At 38.6% G+C, this 21,899-nt stretch overlaps 1 protein-coding gene and 1 long non-coding RNA gene across 10 annotated transcripts in view; one reads left to right on the top strand and one right to left on the bottom strand.

The window, feature by feature from the left end:
- PPP4R1 (protein phosphatase 4 regulatory subunit 1) overlaps positions 1-11,392 on the bottom strand; it is an 86,142-nt gene extending 74,750 nt beyond the window's left edge. For 3 of the 7 annotated variants that reach the window (XM_057504036.1, XM_057504038.1, XM_057504037.1), the window contains exons 1-3: positions 11,076-11,392; positions 10,292-10,336; positions 1,531-1,553 (exon numbers count right to left, since the gene is read on the bottom strand). In XM_057504036.1, coding sequence (XP_057360019.1) covers positions 1,531-1,553; positions 10,292-10,336; positions 11,076-11,377 — 370 coding nt within the window. In that variant the 5' untranslated portion in view covers positions 11,378-11,392. The other 4 variants (XM_036880687.2, XM_036880688.2, XM_036880689.2 and 1 more) reach the window with 3 other exon arrangements.
- Positions 1,561-17,955, top strand: LOC118909913 (uncharacterized). 3 transcript variants are annotated; one of them, XR_005023770.2, is made up of 5 exons: positions 11,276-11,385; positions 12,161-12,320; positions 13,461-13,477; positions 13,842-14,011; positions 14,215-17,955. It is a non-coding gene; the product is annotated as an uncharacterized LOC118909913 (long non-coding RNA). The 3 variants fall into 3 exon arrangements; XR_008998299.1 differs by lacking the exon at positions 11,276-11,385 and adding an exon at positions 1,561-10,365 and having other exon boundaries at positions 13,842-17,955; XR_008998298.1 differs by having other exon boundaries at positions 13,842-17,955.
- Positions 17,956-21,899: the final 3,944 nt, after the last annotated feature.

Genomic DNA, 21,899 nt, shown 5'->3' with positions numbered 1-21,899 from the left:
TGGAAGGGGATCAAAAAGAGAAAAGAACAATGTAATTCCCAATGTAGAGTTTATTCTTGAATTTTTGAAAACGGATAATAGTGGGTATCAAAGTGCTATGGTATTCTGATTCCATTTTTAAAAGTGATATAATAGTTTTATTTAAAAAATAACTTTCAACTTTAAAATGTATGAGACAAAGAGTTCTTGGACATATACAGTAATTAAATTGGAAGACCACTGCCCTAGATTTTACAGTGCCTCAATCTACTACTTACAGGCTCTGCATTCTAATCCAGTTTACTATTAGCACCACTTCCATCTTTCCAGAGCACTGCTTTGTTCAGTATACTCCCTGCCCTTCCTCCCTTCCCTCCCCACAAAGTCCCCAAGCAGTCCAAACTAAGGTACAACTTCTTTAGCTGTAATTCAAGGGCTTCCGAGATCTGGCCCCAACCTATTTTCCTCCCAGGCCCATAGCCCATGTGGGAGTCTATTTTGTACCACATGCCTACTACTTTCTTGTTTTACGTGATTCCATCTGCCCCATTTCTGCCCTCTCTATCCTCAAATACCATCCAGGAAGTATTTCCTATTCTAATTAAGATCTCCTCCTCCTTTGAATTCCCTGAAGTTGGGGCCCTTGCTTTTACTCAGCCAGAAATTGCAGTGTTTACATTATTTCTTTTTCATTTTCTTCTACCTTTCCTCCCCAACACAAATTCCCTGAAGACAAAGACTGTCTTGCTCATCTTTTTGTTACCTAAAAACCAGAGTATAAAGTTTCTACTGAAGAATGCACATTTATCAATATTTGCTAATGAAAAGGTCATCATAGAGATAAAACTTGAGGGGACAGGGTCTTTTAACTATACTTTATCCACCCCCAAGGTATCATGAGATTAATTAGCAGATTGATGCCTTTGAGAAGTACTACACCAAAGAGAACTGATTAATTTGTACAACTTTTCACCAAGCTTGATCCAAACATCCTCCTATTCTTCACACAGCCTCTAAGATCCTCTACAACAGAAAGAAAGCGACTGTCTGCCCCCCACCAATTCAACTATGATACTTTTAGGCCACAATAAATTTGCTAAATTTTCTTTTGTTTCCTAAGTTTTATATCTTAGAAAATGAAAGATAATGAGATATATATATATATAGATCAGAGAGATTTAATCATTTTTATGTTACCACAAAATTGGGGTTTTAAAATGGTATTTTACCAAATAAGTAAGTCAACAAATAAATAAGGAAGAAGGGCAAGCTATTCTGTGAAACTGAATGCCAGCTGCTAAATGTAACTGATTTATGTAAGAATCAACACAGTCTACACTTGGTAAAAGTTTGTTTGGGAATGGGATATTTCCCCAGTGTCAAATTATTTCCCTTACTAATTACAAAAGGAAAAAACAGAATCTTCAAGTGGAGAAATGTAGCAGACATCACCTTAACCAAGTGGTTAAAATTACCACCACCTATAATGAATGGACAAGTAAGATCAGATGCCCTTGATATAAGCATTGAGAAAATCACAATGTTACTTACATAGTTTGCCCGTCCACCTCCACCTGCCCACAAAAAAAAAAAAAGGCATAATCTGAATCAAATCATAAAGGAACTGATAAAACCGAATTGACTCTTCAAAAATACCCCTATCATGAAAAATAAAAACTTTTAGGGGGACATAAAGACTAAATGCAATGTAGTAGCCTGGGTTGGCAAGGCAGTTGCTACGAAGGGCACTACTGGACAACTGGTAAAATTTGGAAATAGACTATATGTTATATGAATCAGATCAATGTTACATTTTCTGAATTTGATTGTTGATTATGAGAGAATGGAATGGCCTTGTTCTTAGTAGATACAGGCTAAAGGTCATGATTTCTACTACTTATTCTCAGAAGGTGTGAAGCAGTTAAGATAAAGAATAATGTATACATTACATTGTATATGTGTGTGTATAGCTGCAGAAGAAAAACAGAACAAATTGGCAAGATGTTAATAATAGTTCAATGTAGGTGAAGAGTTCTGGGAATTAGCTGTAACACCTGTGCAACTTTTCTGTAGGTCAAAAAGTTTTCTAATGAACAAGTTTAATTTTAAAATTTCATTATTTGACTGCAAGTTAGGCCTTATTTACTTAGCTTGGCCAGAAAAATCAATATTCCTCTCAGCAAGTATGTATTGAAGGTCTACTGAGTGCTGGGCACTCTGCTGTGGGTAAAGAAAAATAATGTCGTAGACTTTGAATTACGGTGTAACGCAGGGTCAGCAAACTAAGTTCAGCAGGTTGAACTGGCCTACTGTTTTTGTAAATAAAGTTTTATTGGTCGAGAGCTATGTTCATTCACTTATGTACTGTCTTATGGCTGCTTTTGTCCTCCAACGGCAGATCTGAGTAATTGCAAGAGATACCATGTGACATACAAAATATAAAATATGTACTATCAGCTCTTTATGGAAAATTTTCTACCCTTGGTCTAATGATGTAGCAGAAACACAATTAGTCATTGCTTGGAGAAAAAAAATTAATGGAAAAAGATAAGCAACAATTTGAAGGATCATATAATTTAGTCTTATAAATATACCTCAAGGAACAGGTATGTCATTTCAATTTGTACTTTGTGACAATACAGTGTTAATCAGAAATCTTCCTTTCAAATATAGTTTACTAAATCTTTAGAAATCCTTAAATGTTCTTTACTAAGTATAAAATTGTTCTACAGCCATGTTTAATCTCACAACTGAATTTAAAGCAAGAATAATTTACTAATGTTCATTCTATGACTACTACCAAAAACATTTTCCTAAAGTACACATGTAAATAAAAGAGGGAGCAGTGTGTTCTATCTTGCAAATCAGTTACCTAAATCATGTTTTCTAAAGTGTATCTGCCAGTCAGGAGATCCATAGTTACCAAAGCTCTTGCAGGTGTGGCTCTCCCATGTGTCATAGCTGTGTTGTTTGTTCCCTTCAGTGAGTAAACATTTTCCTTATAGTCTTATTAACTGAACTACTTTACTTAGTAATCTTTTTTCCTATGGATAATCCAAATATAAAATTTGAGCTAATCCAGGTCCAAATTACCACCAAACCCCAATAAATGAAGTCTTGAATTTATCTGGTCTTGAAGTTAACTTCTTCCAAAAACTACTGATAGATTTAAATGTAAAAATTACAATCAACTTTGTGAATATAAACTCAAAGCAATATATAAATTTAAATATAAATATAAATTCATCAGTAAGATTTTGGAATGACCATTTTAGGTAATTAGCTAGTGACAGGATTAAACACATTAGAGGTCACATGGATGTTCTTACCCATTGTTCCATCAACTGCCTCCTCATACCTGGTGCTTTAAAACACGAAGTAAAGGGGTACATTTTGCTTCTGACATTCCCTTGAGAGTCAGGAACTAGTAGGACAAAAATTAGTTTACCCACCAAATACTTAAGAGCATGCTACGACCTTTAAATCTTCCAGAGCCTTTAGGAAGTTAAATCATCTAAATAAGTGATGTTAAAGGAAGCCAAAAGTGGAAGGCAATGAGAGCACAGTAATAAAGTAATGAATAAAGATTTTATCAGACTGTTTAAATTTAATCTAACACTTTCAAGTTAGGTGACTGAACAAATCACTTAACTGTTAGACAAGCCTCATCGGGCACCCTTTTGCGGAACTGCATACCTCAAAGGAATATTTATGTAAAGTTATATAGCAAAATGCCCAACACACAGTATGACAATAAATGGTAATTTAAAAAATAAGCAAAATCCAGAAATTTCTCCCATCTCCCTTTTGCAGCAAGTTAAAGAGCTTTGTTAGATGACATCTAGGAAAAGAATATTAAAGTCTACAAGGCCTGAATTGTAATCTAGCCTCTGCCACCATACTATCTTTATTTTCTCATGCTTAAAATGAAAAGGATGAATATATAATTTATTCTCCAGCTCTTGATTTCTGTAATTCTGGGATCACTAGCTCAGTAAAGGCACAGCATAACTCAAATTTTTAAGTTTATGTGATCCTCTAGATGATACAGCAAACCAATTAAAAATATTATTCTTTTGTTACTATAAGACTGACTTAAAAGGGTGAAATGTGCTTAGCGTGATTTTTTTAAAAAGCAAGATGTTGCTTCTCTTATCCTGGTGGTCAATATGATTAAGATGAAGTGAATTTAGTAATTATACAGATGTGCTTTATTGTACTAGAACCAGCAAGGCAAATGTCTAAAGAATTTAATCATTTAAACTTTCATAAATTGCCACACCTTACCATAATTTTAGATATCCTATTTGCAGATTAGAACATTACACTTCAAGTATATGCCTTGTGAAATATTTATAGCTAAATTAAACACACCTGGAATGTCTCTGAGGTACTCTGACTGCTGCCTCCCTTCCCCCAAAAAACTTCAAATGTTAGAGAAGGATAAAGGAAATTTGAAGCTAAATGGTGGGCGTATATGATGGCTCATTTGCTTTTGTGTATGTTAGAAATTTCCCACTTAGAAAATTAACAGTATACACTTTTTAAAAATGTCAATGTAATTCCTCACATTAAAAAGTAAAAAAGTAAAAATCATAGATGCAGAAAAAGCATTTGATGAAAACTGACCTCCATTCCTAATTTTAAAAAAGTTCTCAGAAAACTCAGGAAACTTTCTCAACCTAATAAAAGGCATTGTGAAAAAGTAATAAACTGAATATCAAAATTCAAAATTTCTGCTCCTCAAATTACACTGGTAAGACACTGAAAAGATAAGTCAAAACTAGAAAACAGTATTTGCAAATCACACATCTAAAAAAGGACTTGTATCTGAACTATATATAAGAAAACAAATTACCCTCCCCACACCAAAATGCACAAAACATAGGAACAGACACTATACCAAAAAAGATATATAGATGGCAAGTGATCGCATGAAAAGATGAGCATCATTAGTCATTAAGAAAATACAAACTTAAAACTACAAACCATCACACACTTAACAGGATAGCTAAAATGAAAACTACCCATCCAAGCATTGCCAAGGATGTGGAACACCTCTAATTCTCACACACTGCTGGTGGCAATGTACAATGGTACAACCACTTTGGAAAACAGACTAGCAGTTCCTCAAAAAGTCAAATAGCTATTCCACTCCTAGGTATATACACAAGAGAAAATATTTACATCCACAACAAAACTTGTATATGAATGCCCACAGCAGCCTTATTTGTAGTAGCCCAAAACAGCTATCTTTTCTTTAAAGATAGAAAACAGCTGAGAAAAGTTACATAGCCTTCTAGAGATTTTATAGTGAATAAATGGCAGGGGTCAGAATTTAAGATGTAAAGGTTTATGAGGCCCAGTGCTCAAATGCCAACCAAACTGGTATCAAATAGGCCAGAAAACTCTAAAAATAAGGAGCTAAGAAGGCTTGACTTAAAAATTAGAGGGGGTCAGCGGATAGATTTGGAAAGGGAAAACCTCACATGATCTGCTGGCTGAAAGATCTGTGAAGTACCCTCTTATTAGTTGTAGGGAATACGGGCCTTTTTAACCACCTTAGCTAAAACTCCACGGACGTGCTATGCCTTCTTCTTCCCAATACATTAAATGAGGTTTATTTTCAGATCCAAATTCAAAGCAAAACAACACCCAAATTCAAGTCTCAGGGACTGGCCGCCCTATCATGTAGCTGATATCAAAAATCCTTTGTCATCACCAGAGGAAAATCCACAACTCCAAAATATAAGGCAAACACAGGAGTGAAGTAACAACAGTTTAATGAAAATATAAATTCTTTGTTTTGAATGAAAGGAGGAACTGAGGCAAAAGGGCCAGAAATAACAAACTAGTGATCAAATGCAGCAGACTGATGAACTTTACCTAGCGCAGCCTGTGTGTCTTTCACAGATATTCAGGTCTCTTTACATTTGGGGTTTTTGTATGGTACTACAAGCCCAGGCAGCTCACATGCATATTTACAAAGGGTTTTCCCTCTTTTTCCTTTTTAAAAAAATTCCACACAGGAACTATTACCCAAGGCATCATTTTCTGATTCTATACACAAAGGAGTACCACAAAAACCATTTTAAAGCACTTTTTCCTACAATATGAATTCTATTACCTCTAAATAAAGACTTCTCCTGTCCAGTCTTGTTGATAGCAATCAAAACATGCTACCAAGTCTCATGACTCACTCTTCCAAATCCCTATTTAACAACACTTCTAAATATCATGACTTTCAAGGGCACCTTCTCCGGGTTTTTGACTGATTCCCTGGGCACTACTGGACACAACCCCCGTTTTTTATTTCTTAGTTCCCTAGGTGGCAAGGACTCTGAGCTTATCAAAACTAGTTTTCAAACTTAGTCTGAGGGCCCAGAGACTCTCTGAAAGGCACATAGTTTAGGTAGTTACATACAATTAGTTTTAGACCCCTCATTAATTCACTGCATTTCAATACTGCCCTCAAACCTGAAAAACAATATAATATAAAAGGATTCCAAAGCTTCAACAAATAGGACAAATTCCGTGGATATGGTATATTCCATAATACAGCTCCAAAAGCTCTTCACCATCATGCTAGTTAAAGCTGAAAGAAAAGTTAACATAAAGACTGTAAGCTCTATTACACCCAAGCTTCATTCTAATGATCTCTCTCTCTAGGTTAATTAAAACATATGCAGCATGCTAGATTAATCTCCAAGGGCATTTTAAGCATGTTTTCAAACAAGTTGCCTATATGACAACCTAGGGATGTTCAATGTTGTAAACTGGACAATTTAAGAAAAGACAGTATTTAAATACAGTATTTAGAATCAGGAAGTCTCACTTGAAATCCTGGCTGGTACTTAGTAGGAGTTTTTGTTTCTTGGGAAAATAATTTAGTCCCTTTGCCCATCACTAAATTTATTTATTAAAATCAGAATACCATGGCCTACACATTACAGGACTTCTGTGAAGAATAAACTGTGTATGAAAGGTACTGTAAACTGTTAAGTGTTATGTAATCATTCTTTTAAAATAATATTCTTCAAAGTATTACTACACTGATAAAAATTTAAATTTTAATCAAATTCCAACAAAATTATTTTTATAAGCATTAATTCATCACATATTACTGTATCTTAAGTCCTATCTCATCTATTTTAGAAATCTAGCAACTTAAATGTAAGTCAGAATTGCATCTTTGGAAAACTGACAGAATTTAAAATATCTTTCTCTGAAAGCCTATCTGTACTTTTGCACTGCCTTCCATTATTGAAGGAAGAGAGGGTTTACCCAAATTGGCAGTCACTCTGCTGAAGCATCTATTCAAACTGAGGATTGCTTTCACTTTGAAATTCAAAATATATTTCATAGTACAATATTTAAAGAATCACTTTTAAACTAAAACAAACTTATTCATTGTATTATTCTCCTAAACTTAGTAGTACCTGATGATTTTATTTGCTTACCTTTATGACCTTTTGATATGTACATACATTGTACCACTTTTCACATTAGAATTTTGTTTCTTTTCCTCCAAAATCAAGTTCAGTCTTTGACCAATCCTTTTCACCATTCTACCCACTTTTCTACTGACTTTATACAGAGACTCTGCCGTTTAAACAAAAGACCTGAGACTCTAAGTAAGGTCTAACAGAGGCCTCCTTCAAGATCTAGGCCCTGCCCAGGTCCATTTTGGGTATACAACAGTATTTACACTCTCCTGTCTTTGTCTTGGTTCTACATTTAGGTAAGGCAACAAGGATTCTAAAATTTGAGCATAAAATAATTCCTTCCCATCTCAAAGGACAACTTAGACCTAGCCTGGCTGGAGTGGCAGGATCTGGTGCACAACTACCCCACTGACAGGCCTCCACATCAGTGCCTGAGACAGAAAATCAAGCTCATAAGATAGTGTGGTTGTAGGGGCAGCCCAAACACCATTCTCTAACATCTCCGGTCCTTTACCTTTCCAGTTACTCCAGGATTTGACAAGCTTTTTCATTCCCTAACCAACCATCTCACCCTCCACCTAGGGCACAATAGCCAGATTTCCCCCTCATTCCTCCCCTTCACAACATACAGCAAGTGGTCCTTCAACTGAGCATATCTAAAGGTCTTTTGTTCCTGAATATTCTGGGTCAAGGTATCACCTGTAAAAACTTTACCAACTGAGAAAAATAAGAAATTATTCTAATAAGGCTTTAACTAAATTATAAATATACAAGTAACTATTTGTGCCTTCAAATGTCTAACATTTTATCCTAAATTAAAATACACTGAGAACAGAACCCTAAAAAAATTAATTGCAAGCATTAGCAGCGGCTATGAATATATAATTCTGCAGCATAATGTCCAACAGTATTTCCTTCTCTGCTCCTCCTTTTGAACTTCCTCTTTACTAGTAACACCAAAGACGTAATAGTCACTATTTACCAAATACTTTTCTAAGTGCTTTACATGCATTCATTTATGTACAGCTCTAAACAACTCTGTAAGGCAGGTAATATTTATCATGCCTGTTAACAAATGACAAAACTTAGGCATGAAGAAGTTAAGTGAGTTGCAGGAGTCTGTCCAAAGTGACGATGCAAAGGCTGGGACAAAGCGGTCTGGCTCTAGAGTCTTGTTTACTCAAACTGGCCTTGATATCTTCACTATCACACTTACATTAAAATTGTCTGTAAACCACTAGAGGGCATGGATTGTGATCATCCTTTGCACAGCTATCTGCCCAATACTGAGCAGAAGTCTTAAGGCTCATGAATAAATCATTGTTGAGTTCTTCACCAGCATGCTTTCCCCGCTAGACTATGCTCCTTAAGGGTTAACCAGGAAACTGACACTAGAGCTCATCCTTTAGGAGTGCGTGGCACTTAAGTGAAAATAAATGAATACACGGTTTTTGCTTTGGACAGTTCCAGACACCTGCTGAATGAATATACTTTCTATTTACAACGTCTTAACGCTAAATACAAGAATGAGAAGCCCAGTCTGAGATAACAATCAGAGCCACCTCTCCAGTCCTAACTTTGCAAGAAATCAATAGCTGCCTTAACATTTAAAACTTACTAGTAGGCAGGTACGTGGTCTAAGGTAGAACATTAAAGGAAATGTAAAAGTTGTTTCGCTCCCTTAGAGAGCTTTTTACTTAAAAGACGAAAACAAACCCAGACTTAGCGAAAATTTATGTACTTTTTTTTTACTTTTAAAATATTTACTCTGTTTAGAGTATCCTTCTAAACAGCAAAATCCCCTTACTTCACTCATAACACCCAGGAATTTATGAATTAAGCTTAATTTGGGCAAGGGAAACCACATCGGACAATGCTAAGGATAAACTATACAATATTCAAAAGAGCAGTTTCAAACTGCAACCATCTCCGAATTACTTACATAGGTATTGGCCACAGTAAATCTCAGCATCAGGCAGGCTTTCCCCTAAATACAAATTCTACCATGGTTATCACCCTCTGATGCTTAGAAAAGCACATAGGAAATACACAATTCCTTTCTAAATAGCAATTCCTTCCTGAAACTATTCTGGAAACAATGTCAAAGTTGTTTTTAACAAAAGAATTGACTCTCTTAAAACTTCGATTTCTCAAAGATGTAATTTAATTATTTAAGGCGATCTGGATGATTTGTGAACATTTGCCTTAAAGAATCAGACCTCTAACTCCGCCCAAGGCCACACCTTCGGGCCTTCCAGTAATTCACAAATCAAATGGGTATGGGGTGATCTTAAAACAGTCCAGAGCTAAAGTGAAATTACAGGTATGCAATCGCTATAGAACCAGAAAGGGGGCAACCGAACTGAGAGGGCTGAACAGGGACCAGGCTTTCTCTCTACAGCCGGCTGCTGTGTAATACTTGCGAGCAACTCTAAGAAAAACACACCTTCCTTCCTAACAACCTCTTCCTTTCCCGGGGAAGGGGTAGGGGTGTCCGCGGAAGGCACGCAAAGGAAACAAACACACCCAAAATCCCGTTTCAAAATTCTGCCCCACCAGTTTTTTCTTCCAGAACTGCCGGCCCGGCAGTCCCCGAGCCCTCAGGAGATTTGGGGGTGACAAGGGGTGGGCGATGGGGCAGACGAGCCTGGGCACTCAGCGGGGCATCTCTCCACCAGCGGGACACCGTTTCCTCAGCCAAGCGCAATTCTCCCTCAAAATCGCGACCGCGGCCGACCCAGGGCCACGCCTCGCCGGTCTCGTCCACCCCGCCGGGCCGGGCCCAGGCCGCCGCCGCCGCCCTCCCTTCCTTCCCGGCCGCTCCCGCGGGCCGCCGGCGACGGCAACAGCGAGGCAGGCTCACTCACATCCGTCCGCGTCCTCCTGCAGGTCCTCCTGGAGCAGCGACAGGTCTGCGCCGAGAGGAGAGAAGAAAGGCCCGGTCAGCGCCCCCCAGGACCCGGCGCGCCACCCCCGTCGCCCGCCCTCCGACCCCGCGGAGCCTCCCCGCGCCGGCCCCGGCCCGGCCTCTACTCGGGGCGGCGGAGGGCGCGGGGAAGCGCCGCCGCCGCCGCCCGGAGAACAGGGGGCCACGTACCCGCCATCTTGCGGTCGCCCCCTCCTCCTCGGTCTCCCGGGGATCCGGGGCTACATGGAGCGGAGCGAGCCGGGGAGTCGGTGGACGCGCGCGGGAGGGGCGGCGAGGAGGAGGGACGGGCGGGCGGGGACGCGCGCGCAGGGCGGGCTGAGGGCCCGAGCCTGGGCCGCGGGCGGAGCGGCTCCCGGACGCCGGGGGCGGGCGGGCGCGTAGGCCGTCGCCCGCGCCCCGCCTCGCCTGGCCGCTCCGCGCGGCTCCGGGGCGGCCGGCGTAACCTCCCTCCTCCCCCGCTCCCAGCCTGGTCCGGCCCGGCGGCGCGCTCACACCCTCGGGCGGAGACGCCCTCACGCCGAGCTCTGCGGACCGGGGCGAGCAAGCTGCCGCCAGCCCGGGACCGTGCGGCGTGTGTCCAGAGCCGGGGCAGGGCGGGACCTCGGGCGGCCCGGCTCGCTTTATTGGGTCACCGGTCTCGCCCACCGCCTCAATCAGACACGGCTCTTCTCCGAAGGCGCGCCGTTCGCCGCCCCGCGCTCCCTCCCCAGGGCTGCACGTACGTCGTCGCCGATCCGCGGCCTGGCCGAGGCCGAGGGTCCCACCCTCCGGGGGAAGGAAGCGCCGCCTCCCCGCGCGCCGGGGGCCTCCGCGAAGTGGCTGGTAGTAACAAAGCCCAGGGCCTGGCTGCCCGCTCTTTGAATGACAAAATCATCCTTGTTCCACCGGCTTTTTTACACACAGCACGTTTACATCTCAGACACAGGTTAATTATCCCCGTGTCTTGCTGATCCCGAGCTGACAAAGCGGAAGCTCCTCCAGCTAGAGCTGTGGCAGGCCTGGGTTCAAATCTTGATCCTGCCATTTACTTAGGTGTGTAACCCAATTGTGAACAGAAGGATGATATCTGCCTCTTGGGATTACTGGAATTAGCGATGAATGTAAGGAATTTAGAATGGTCCTGTATACCTAGGAGATGCTGGATGAAGAAGTCCTAGGGTTAGCGCTTTAAAAAAAAAAAAAATCAGTTATAAAATATTGGTAGCCCTTGAGGTGCTCAACTAAAATCGTTATTACAGATTTTATTATTCCCGCATTCTTTAACGTGTTATGTGACTACCTCAAGATCCCTGGTGCAAAGTGGGAACAGAACCCTGGTTTTCTGACTCCATTTCACACTGTCCTAGCTCCACGATTCTAAATCGATCTCCAACTTCCCCAGAGGCCTCCAAAATCGAAGTCTCCTGAAGTGCAGAACAAAGCACAGATGCTTAATTGATGCCACTTGGAGGTTCTGTCTCTTGGAGAAGAGAGCGGATTCTTAATAGTTACAGCTTGTTCCTTTCTAAAGTGTAGTCTCAACCAAGGGCACGATATTGGCATATAATGCCATTAAGCGATCAGACTAAGGAACCAGTTCTTCTGAAATGCATGATTCTGTGAAATAAAGTGGGTTCTACAGAGATATTCTCAAAACTTCCCTCTTAAATCTTACAAAGTGGGACACATTATATAGTGTGTATTAAATTTCTGAGAGGAATAAAAGTTGGAATAGAATCCCTAACTCTAGCGATGTGTCTCATTTTCTCAAGTATAGAATAATTCAAACTAAAGGCCAAATTGTCGTTTTTTTCTACTTCCTTTGCAGAATGTCCTTATGTGAATTCAGCTGACACTTTCAAAACGGCAAGGAGTTAGAAATTCACAAACTATCGACAGAAATCAGTCCCAACTGACTCAACCCATGAGAGTTGTGCCCCACTGCTACTACACGTCTTGCAGACACCTAACCACTTTAGCAATTACGGGTAGGTGGAGGAAAGAGGGTTTGGATCTACACTAACTAGTGATCTCCTTGCAACCAAACAAATTCTGCAGAATGCCAATTATACTTCAGCCACAGGACACCTAAAGACGAAGAAAGCTATTGTCATGATCTACCCAGTAAAGTCAGACTTAAAATTCTCAGTGATCGTGATTAAAGAGATGTTATGTACCAAATGCTTGCCTGGAATACAGAATGACTAGCTCTGCCTTTTGTAGGTAGGCCTCAGGAAGTTTTACCTCTCTATTCTCAAAGGAGGGTTTGTATTATTCTGTCCATATTGTTTAAGAGCTGTGTATTTGTTTATCATCTTACCTGCATTACATGTTACAACAGGTCCCTTTAGGCAATATGGTTTCAGACTTTTCAGTGACAGTATCCTTATTCAGCACAAATAGAACACATTCTTTACATTTGATTTTCTCTATCTCTTCCTTTCTCAAAAATAAGATAAAGTGTTTTTAAACCAGTAGTACTCTATAAAATGCATTTTATATAAATTCATAAAAAACAATTTTTAAACAAAGAGTAGCAACCATTGTTCTGTGTACCTTTACCCCAAGTTCTCTTAAAATGTAGCCTGTAGATGCCAGAAGCTGTCTGTTGTCTAGTGATCAGAGCATAACACAAGGTATAAATTGTTAACCTGCTTTGCCACTGAAGTCTGTAAAACAGAGGGAATTGTGCATGTAATTTTTGAGAAAGTGTTTCCAACCATGTGGCTACAAAGGCCTGAAGTTTTCAGAATAAGTCCTCTTCCAAAGGATAGTGAAAACTTTTATTAGTAACCAAGGAGCCTTGGAAATTGATGCAGTTGGCTCTTGAAACACAAACAAACATAACAAATATCATGGGGAAAATATTGTTGATGAACAAACAAAAAACCGACCTGGCTTGCTTGATGCTATCCCATTTATTACTTTTGTATTGGTAATTGAACCATTTACATTTTTCTTTAGAATAATTCTTGAAGCAGAACTGGTATAAAAAGCAGACCTACTAGTTGTTGCTTGGAATAATAAAAAATGAATCATATGAAAAATGGAAAAATACCTATATGATAAAATGCTTTTAAAACAAGTTTTTAACATTCATTTTTATTCGTCTTTGTGTTTTTCTCCAGGTTGACACAATTCTCAGGTAAAAAGAACAAATATTTTCCTTTTTTTAAAATTAATTGCCAATCTCTTAACTAAAGTCTCCTATACATATTTTGGTAAATCATATAAAGGTAAATATTTGTGTGAAATTTTTATCTTCCCTTTCTGTGCCTCTTCTAGTCCCTGTTAAAGTTCCATGTCAAGGTGACATTCCAAAATGTGAAATCTTAGCCTTTCCAAGAGCTCCCAGTTTGGTTTTGGTTTTCAAAGACATAGGATCTCTTTTTATTCACATCAGCTAAAGATCCATTTTCTCACACCATCCTAAAAATGAAAGAAGGGAAATAGAGGGAAAATAGCCACAGAACTGAGCCCCATTCAGGCTGTTCTTTCTCCATTTACAGGAGTTGAAGGCTGCCTGTGGAAAGCAACAGAACACAACTTCTGTCCCCAGATCAGCCACCGCCGCGGTTTCTTGACATAGGCTGGTTTTGAACTGAATAGTGTCCTGTTATAACCACTACTGTAAGCTGAGTATAAAGGAAAATAAATCCTCTGTTTCTTATCCACCATAGTAAGTACTCCAGTGCTTTTTCAGTGCTCCAGGTTTGTATAGCCAAAAAGATTCTCCTCTGAGAATTCTGTAGTTATTCCAGCCGATGTATGGCATCCTATATAATTCATTTCATTGGAAAAAGTAAGATATGAAAACAGCGAGCATTAAGTGGATCAAAATAGCAGTGTTAATTTTCCTTATGCCTTTTTCTTAAAATGCAGAAAGCGTTAGTTGCAGTCACATTCAAAGTAATGTGGAGAGCCTACCCGAGAGTGTGTGTGCTGAAGAAATGCTTATAATTCTGAATCTGGATGGATGACTCAAGTTGAACCAGGAAAAAGCTATAAGCAAACCACGTATTGAAATCCAGATAAGTTCAGTGATTAAACTATGCCTTGATTATAAGGTCCCTCCACAGCAAGGCTGTCCTGTGGTTCTATGTTTCAGAAGTTGCTCCTATTCTAATTTCACTTCTGTGTAACTCTGTAACCAAACTGCTTGTGTTCCTGGTTCTTGATTCCTTTGGTAAGAAAAGCATTAGCACAAATGATGCAATACAATTCATACACAAGATAGCTAATACATTTGTTAACTTTTTATTTTGAAATAATTGCAGATTTACAGGAAGTTGCAAGAAAAAAATGTACAGGGAGGTTCTGTGTACCCTTCACCCAGTTTCCCCCACTGGCAATATAAGTACATTTTGAGACATTTTTGAAATGCATGTGCCAGGCATTTATGCTAAGTGCCTTTATGTACTTCCTGATATAACCCTTAAAACTACCCTGTGAAGTAGGTATTGATCTTTCAATACCTGCATTTTAAAAATACAGGAAACTGAAGCTCAAAGAGGTTAAGTACTTTGACAAAAGTCAGATAGCAAATAGAACAGTTGAATTCAAAGATTGGAATCCTGATTGAAAATAATGGTAACAGCACTTGTTTATCATCACGTGAACGACTTTTCCATCAGAACTGTCCCTCAGCCATTTTCTCTGGCATCAGGAGAGCCCTTGTCCTTTCACATGTATGGTTTTGGTATCCCCTTTAATTCCAACTAGGCCATCACAATTCCCTGCCAATTTTGCCATGCAGACATTTTAAGTTACCCTGTCACTTTTTCCTCATCTAACATTCTGATCAAAGTGTTAACTACTTCAAAATCATACTACCAACTTTCTCACTAGCCTTTTTCAATTTATTCTGGCCAGGGATGCAAAATTTATCTATCTTGTGTAACATTTTGTTCATATCAGTTATGGGAAAATCTTAAACATGTGACTTAATATTGTTTTCCTAGTAACTAGACTTATTGTGGCAATCATTCCACAATGTACACTATATGTGTGTACTATACCAATGTTAAATTACACTATATTGTACATCTGAAACCAATATATACAACAGTTATACCCAAAAAAGGTGAAAAGCAAAATGTTTCCTACTAAATGACCTTTGCTTCCTTAGCTACCATGTACCACCATTTAACTCTTGTTTTAAGTTATCCTGGGTTAAGACAGTCTTGAACTCAGGTGCCAACTCATTTCTCCTTCAAACCATGTTATTGGGGTGGTTTTTTTTGGGTGTTTTTGCTATTGCTATTGTTGCTGTTGGGCAGGGGAAGAGGAGGAAAGATTCTACATTTTTATAACATTCTTTTTATATTTTTCTAATTTTGAAAGTACATGTTCTTGGAAAATCTGGAAAAAGGATAAAGAAAAAGTTGGGATTGCCAAAAATCCCCCAATTTGGTGATTATATCAAAGAACATTAGTGTACCTTTACCTCTTTAAGCTTTCACATTCCTACGTAAAAATTTTAAACATCTTTACTGAGATATAAATCACATACTGTAAAATTCACCCATTTAAAGTGCACAGATGAGTGGTTTTAGAATATTCAGTTATACCATTATCACCCCGTCTAATTTGAGAATATTTCATCACTCCCATCCCAAAAATGTACCCATTAGCCATCCCTCCCCATTCACAACATAGTCCTAAGCAACCAGTCATGTTTCCTGTTTGTATGGATTTGCCTGTTTTAGACGTTCTGTATAAAGGGATTCATGCAATATGTGGTCTTTTGTGATTGACTTCTTTCACTTAGCATAGTTTTTTCAAGTTTCACATATGTTGTAGTATGTATCAGTATTTCATTCCTTTCTGTTTATGAATAATACTTCATTGTACAGATATGCAACATTTTATTTGCCCCTTCACTGTTGGTGGACACTTGGGTTGTTTCTACTTCTTAGCTATTGTGAATAATGCTGCTATAAACATTCATGTATAAGTTTTGGGGTAGATTTTTGCTTTCAGTTCATTTGGGTATATACCCAGAAGTGGAATTGGTGGATCATATAGCAATATAGCAACTACTTTCAATATCTTGAGGAACTACCAACTGTTGGCCAAAGTAGCCACATCATTTTCTATTCCCTTCAGTAATGTATGAAGGTTCCAATCCCTCCACATCCTCCTTCATAAAATGTGCCTCTTCCAAAGTAAAGCTGTCATTAATCACAAATGAGGAGAATGTATATGTGGAAAATACAAGACTCTACAAATAAGGTATTAAGAAATAAATTTAGCACAGTCACTGGACAGAAGGTCAATCCTAAGTATTTCAGTACCCAGTAATTATACATAGAATTTTTAAATTTAATACCTCTTAACAATAACATTTAAAAAGTCAAATCCTAGAAATGAATCTAATGAAAGATCGGCAGGACCATTACATAGACAACTAGAAAACATTAGTGGGAGAAATTTATTTTTTAAATCTTAAGTAAAATGTAAGGTTACATCAAGGCTATGATTAGAAAACTCTATTTTGTTAAGATGTCAATTGTCTTGGATTCAATTAATTTCCAACTGATTAGAGATCCAATTCATTCCCAAAGTGGGAGTGGTTTTTGCATGTGTGTAGATGTTGATAATCTGATTCTAAACGTCTGTATGGATGTGCAAAGGGCAAAGTCTAGAATAACAGATAATTTTGAAGAACAACAAAATTAAAGGAACTTCCTCTTGGATATCCAAGCTTACATTAAAGCTACAAAAATTAGGGAGTATGGTGTTGGAGTGAACATAAGCAAATAGACTAATAATATGAATAGTCCAGTAATAGACCCCCACCTGGATGAATGCCTGGGTTATGACGACAGTGTCAATGTAGAGTGGTGAGAGGAAGACAAAAGTAGCCCTGTAGAGCTGTAACAGAAAGCAGATGCTGAGTCCACCGGAGTGAAATAGGAGGAATAAAAACTTGATCCCTACCTCACTCCATACACAAAAATCAATTCTAGACTGATTAAGATACAAATATGAAAGTAAAACAATAAAGCTTCAAAAGATGACAGGAGAATAGCTTCTTGGCCTTGGGATAGGGAATGGTTTTTTAAACAGACACACTAACACTGACCCATGAGGGAAAAAGATAAATTGGACTGTATTAGAACTTCTCCAAATACACTATTAAGTGATTGTCAATAGTCATCCAAATACACTATTAAGAGACTGATAATAAAAGCTATCAAGTGGAAGAAAATTGCAACACACATAACTGAAAAGGTTTATAGTCAGAATATACAAAGAATTATTCATCTATAAGAAAAGGGCAGACAATTCAATAGGAAAATGGATGAGAGGTATTGACAGGTTGTTCTTAAAAGAGCATAGCCACATGGCTAATACATACATACATGAAAAAGATGCTTAATCTCATTTTTTCTTATTAAGGTATCATTGATATACACTCTTATGAAGGTTTCACATGAAAAACATTGTGGTTACTACATTCACACATATTATCAAGTACCCCCCCACACCCCATTGCAGTCACTGGCCATCAGTAGAGTAAGATGCCACAGAATCACTACTTGTCTTCTCTGTGCTTTTCTGTCTTCCGCATGATGCCTCCCAAACACCATGTGTGCCAATCATAATACCCCTTATTCCCCTTCTTCCTCCCTCTCCTCCCACTCCTCCCCTTTAGTAACCACTAGTCCCTTCTTAGAGTCTGTGTGTCTGCTCCTGTTTGTTTTGTTCCTTCAGTTTTGCTTTGTTGTTATACTCCACAAATGAGGGAAATCATTTGGTACTTGTCTTTCTCCACCTGGTTTATTTCACTGAGCATAATACCTTCTAGCTCCATTCATGTTGAAAAAGGTAGCATCGTGTATATGTGCCACCTCCTCTTTATCCATTCATCTACTTATGGCCACTTAGGTTGCTTCCATATCTTGGCTATTGTAAATAGTGCTGTGATGAACATAGGGGTGCATATGTCTTTTTTAATCTGGGATCTTGTTTTCTTTGGATAAATTCCTAGGAGTGGAATTCCTGGGTCAAATGGTATTTCTATTTTTAGATTTTTGAGGAATCTGCATATTGCTTTCCACAATGGTTGAAGTAATTTACATTCCCACCAACTGTGTAAGAGGGTTCCCCTTTCTCTACATCTTCACCAGCATTTGTTGTTCCTTGTCTTTTGGATGTTGACCATCCTACTGGTGTGAGGTGATATCCCATTGTGGTTTTAATTTGCATTTCCCTGATAATTAGCGATGTGGAACATCTTTTCATTTGTCTGTTGGCCATCTGAATTTCCTCTTTGGAGAACTGTCTGTTCATATCCTCCACTCATTTTTTAATCAGGTTATTTACCTTTTGGTTGTTGAGGAGCATGAGTTCTTCATATATTTTCTATGTTAACCCCTTGTCAGGTATGTCATTTACAAATATATTCTCCCATACTGTAGGATGCCTTTTTGTTCTTCTGATGGTGTCCTTTGCTGTACAGAAGCTTTTTAGTTTGATGTAGTCCCATTTGTTCCTTTTTGCTTTTGCTTCCCTTCCTGAGGAGATGTGTTCGGGAAAAAGTTGCCCATGTTTATAGTCAAGAGATTTTTGCCTCTATTTTCTTCTAAGACTTTTATGGTTTCGTGACTTACATTCAGGTCTTTGATCCATTTAGAGTTTACTTTTGTGTATAGAGTTAGACAATAATACAGTTTCATTCTCTTACATGTAGCTGTCCACTTTTGCCAACGCAAGCTGTTTCTTGATAAATCTGACTAGGGGTTTATCTATTTTGTTAATTTTCTTGAAGAACCAACTCCTCGTTTCATTGATTCTTTCTATTGTTTTATTCTTCTTGATTTTATTTATTCTGCTTTAATCTTTATTATGTCCCTCCTTCTACTGACTTTGGGCCTCATTTGTTCTTCTTTTTCTAGTTTCTTTAATTGTGAGTTTAGACTATTCATTAGGGATTGTTCTTCTTTCTTGAGGTGTTCCTGTATTGCAATATACTTCCCTCTTAGCACGGCCTTCACTGTGTCCCACAGATTTTGTTGTGTTGAATTATTGTTGTCATTAGTCTCTATATATTGCTCGATCTCTGTTTTTATTTGGTCATTGATTCATTGATTATACCTAGGAGCATGTTGTTATGCCTCCATGTGTTTGTGAGCCTTTTTGTTTTCTTTGTGTAATTTATTTCTAGTTTCATACCCTTGTGGTCTAAGAAGCTCATTGGTACAATTTCAGTTCTTCTGTATTTACTGAGGCTCTTTTTGTGAACTAGTATATGATCTATTCTGGAAAATGTTACATGTACACTGAGAAGAATGTGTATCCTGCTGCTTTTGGGTGGAGCATTCTGTAGATGTGTGTTAGGTCCATCTGTTCTAATGTGTTGTTCAGTGCGTCTGTGTCCTTACTTCTTTTCTGTCTGGTTGATCTGTCCTTTGGAGTGAGTGGTGTGTTGAAGTCTCCTAGAATGAATGCATTGCATTCTATTTCTCCCTTTAATTCTGTTAGTATTTGTTTCACCTATGTAGGTGCTCCTGTGCTGGGTGCATAGATATTTATAATGGTTATATCCTCTTGTTGAACTGACCCCTTTATCATTATGTAATGTCAGTCTTTGTCTCTTCTTACTTTCTTTGTTTTGAAGTCTATTTTGTCTGATACAAGTACTGCAACTCCTGCATTTTTCTCCCTGTTATTTACATGAAATGTCTTTTTCCATTCCTTCACATTTAGTCTGTGTATATCTTTGGGTTTGAAATAAGTCTCTTATAGACAGCATATGGTTTTATTTTCTCTGGTAACAGCTATTTAGCCTTAGGAACACTTCCATCTATAGCAGTCCTCAAAAATACACTGAAGAGACATTTTGTGGGAAGTAAATTCTCTCAACTTTTGCTTATCTGGAAATTTTTGAATCCCTCTTTCAAATTTAAATGATAATCTTGCTGGGTAGAGTATGCTTGGTTTGAGGCCCTTCTGCTTCATTGCATTAAATATATCATGCCATTCCCTTCTGGCCTGTAAGGTTTCTGTTGTGAAGTCAATTGATAGCCTGATGGGTTTTCCTTTATATGTGATCTTTATACTCTCTCTGGCTGCTTTTAATGCTCTGTCCTTGTCCTTGATCTTTGCCATTTTAATTATTATATGTCTTGGTGGTGTCTTCCTTGGGTTCCTTGTGTTGGGAGATCTTATCACTTTCCATGGCCTGGGAGACTGTTTTGTTCCCCAGACTGGGGACATTTTCAGCAATTACCTCCTCAAAGACACTGTCTATCCCTTTTTCTTTCTCTTATTTTTCTGGTACCCATATGATGTGATATTGTTCCATTTGGATTGATCACACAGTTCTCTTAATATTCTTTTATTTCTAGAGAACCTTTTTGCCCTCTGTGCCTCTGTTTCTTTGTATTCCTGAGCACCATGTCATGTAGTTTTGTGTCTCCAGAGCAGATCTTCAGGGCTTGGTGTTCAGCAGTCCTAGGCCTCCACCCACTTCCCTCTCCATTTCTCTTCCTCCTGTTGGTGAGCTGGGGTGGGGGAAGGGCTTGGTTCCCTCCAGATCGCAGCTTCAGTACTTTACACTTTTCTATGAGGTCTGCTCTTTTCCCCAGATATAGGCAGTCTTTTTCTTGTTGCTCTTTCAGGATTAATTTTATTTCCTATGTTTTCATATAACATGTGGTTTTGGGATGAGGTTTCTGTCTTACCTCTCACACTGCTGCCTTTAAGCCAATCTCTTAATTTCATTTCTCATCAGGGAAATATAAATTAAAACCATGATGAGTTCCCATAACAAACACCCCCAGAAGAGCAAAAATTTAAAGGACAGTACAAAGTATTGTTAAGATACAGAGTCTATTACTTTTCTATTGATGTTGCAACAGATATAGTGACTTAAAGCAGTTCAACTTGATTGTCTTACAGTCTTGTGGGTCAGAAGTTTAACATAGGTCTTACTGGGAAAATATCAAGGTTTTAGCAGAGCTGTATTCCTTTCTGGAGGTTGAAAGGGAGAAGCCATTTTCTAGCTCTTAGAGAATGTTCCTTGATGTTCCTTGGTTCTTGTCCTCCTTCATCTTCATACTCAGGGCATTGCATGTCTATGACCATCCCTCCTTAGTCACACCTTCCTCTGCTTCTCTTCTTCCTCTGCATTAAGGATGCTTGTGATGACACCTGTATAATCTAGTATAATCTCTCTATGTCAAGATCCTTAATTTAATTACAGATGTCAAGTCCCTTTTGCCATATGAGGTAACATAGTCATAGTTTTCAGGAATTAATGCATGTGTATCTTTTTGGGGGGAGGTGGCATTATTCTGCCTACCACATAGAGCAGCACTCTTTTTATACAATGCTTTTGGGAATGTAAATTGGTACAACCACTTTAGAAAATATTTGGCAGCATTTACTAAAGCCAAGCACAAGCAGAACCTATGATCTAGCAATTCCACTTCAAAAGATATGTACGTATCACCATTATTGGTAATCCCAAAACTAGAAAAAAAGTCCAAGTTCCATTAACATTAGAATGGATAAATAAAACTGTGGTATGTTCATACTATGGAATATTCTATAGTAAC

The sequence above is a fragment of the Manis pentadactyla genome, chromosome 6 (assembly GCF_030020395.1).
Source record: "Manis pentadactyla isolate mManPen7 chromosome 6, mManPen7.hap1, whole genome shotgun sequence".
NCBI classification, from domain to species: domain Eukaryota; kingdom Metazoa; phylum Chordata; class Mammalia; order Pholidota; family Manidae; genus Manis; species Manis pentadactyla.
This window is presented reverse-complemented; position numbering and strand designations above follow the sequence as displayed.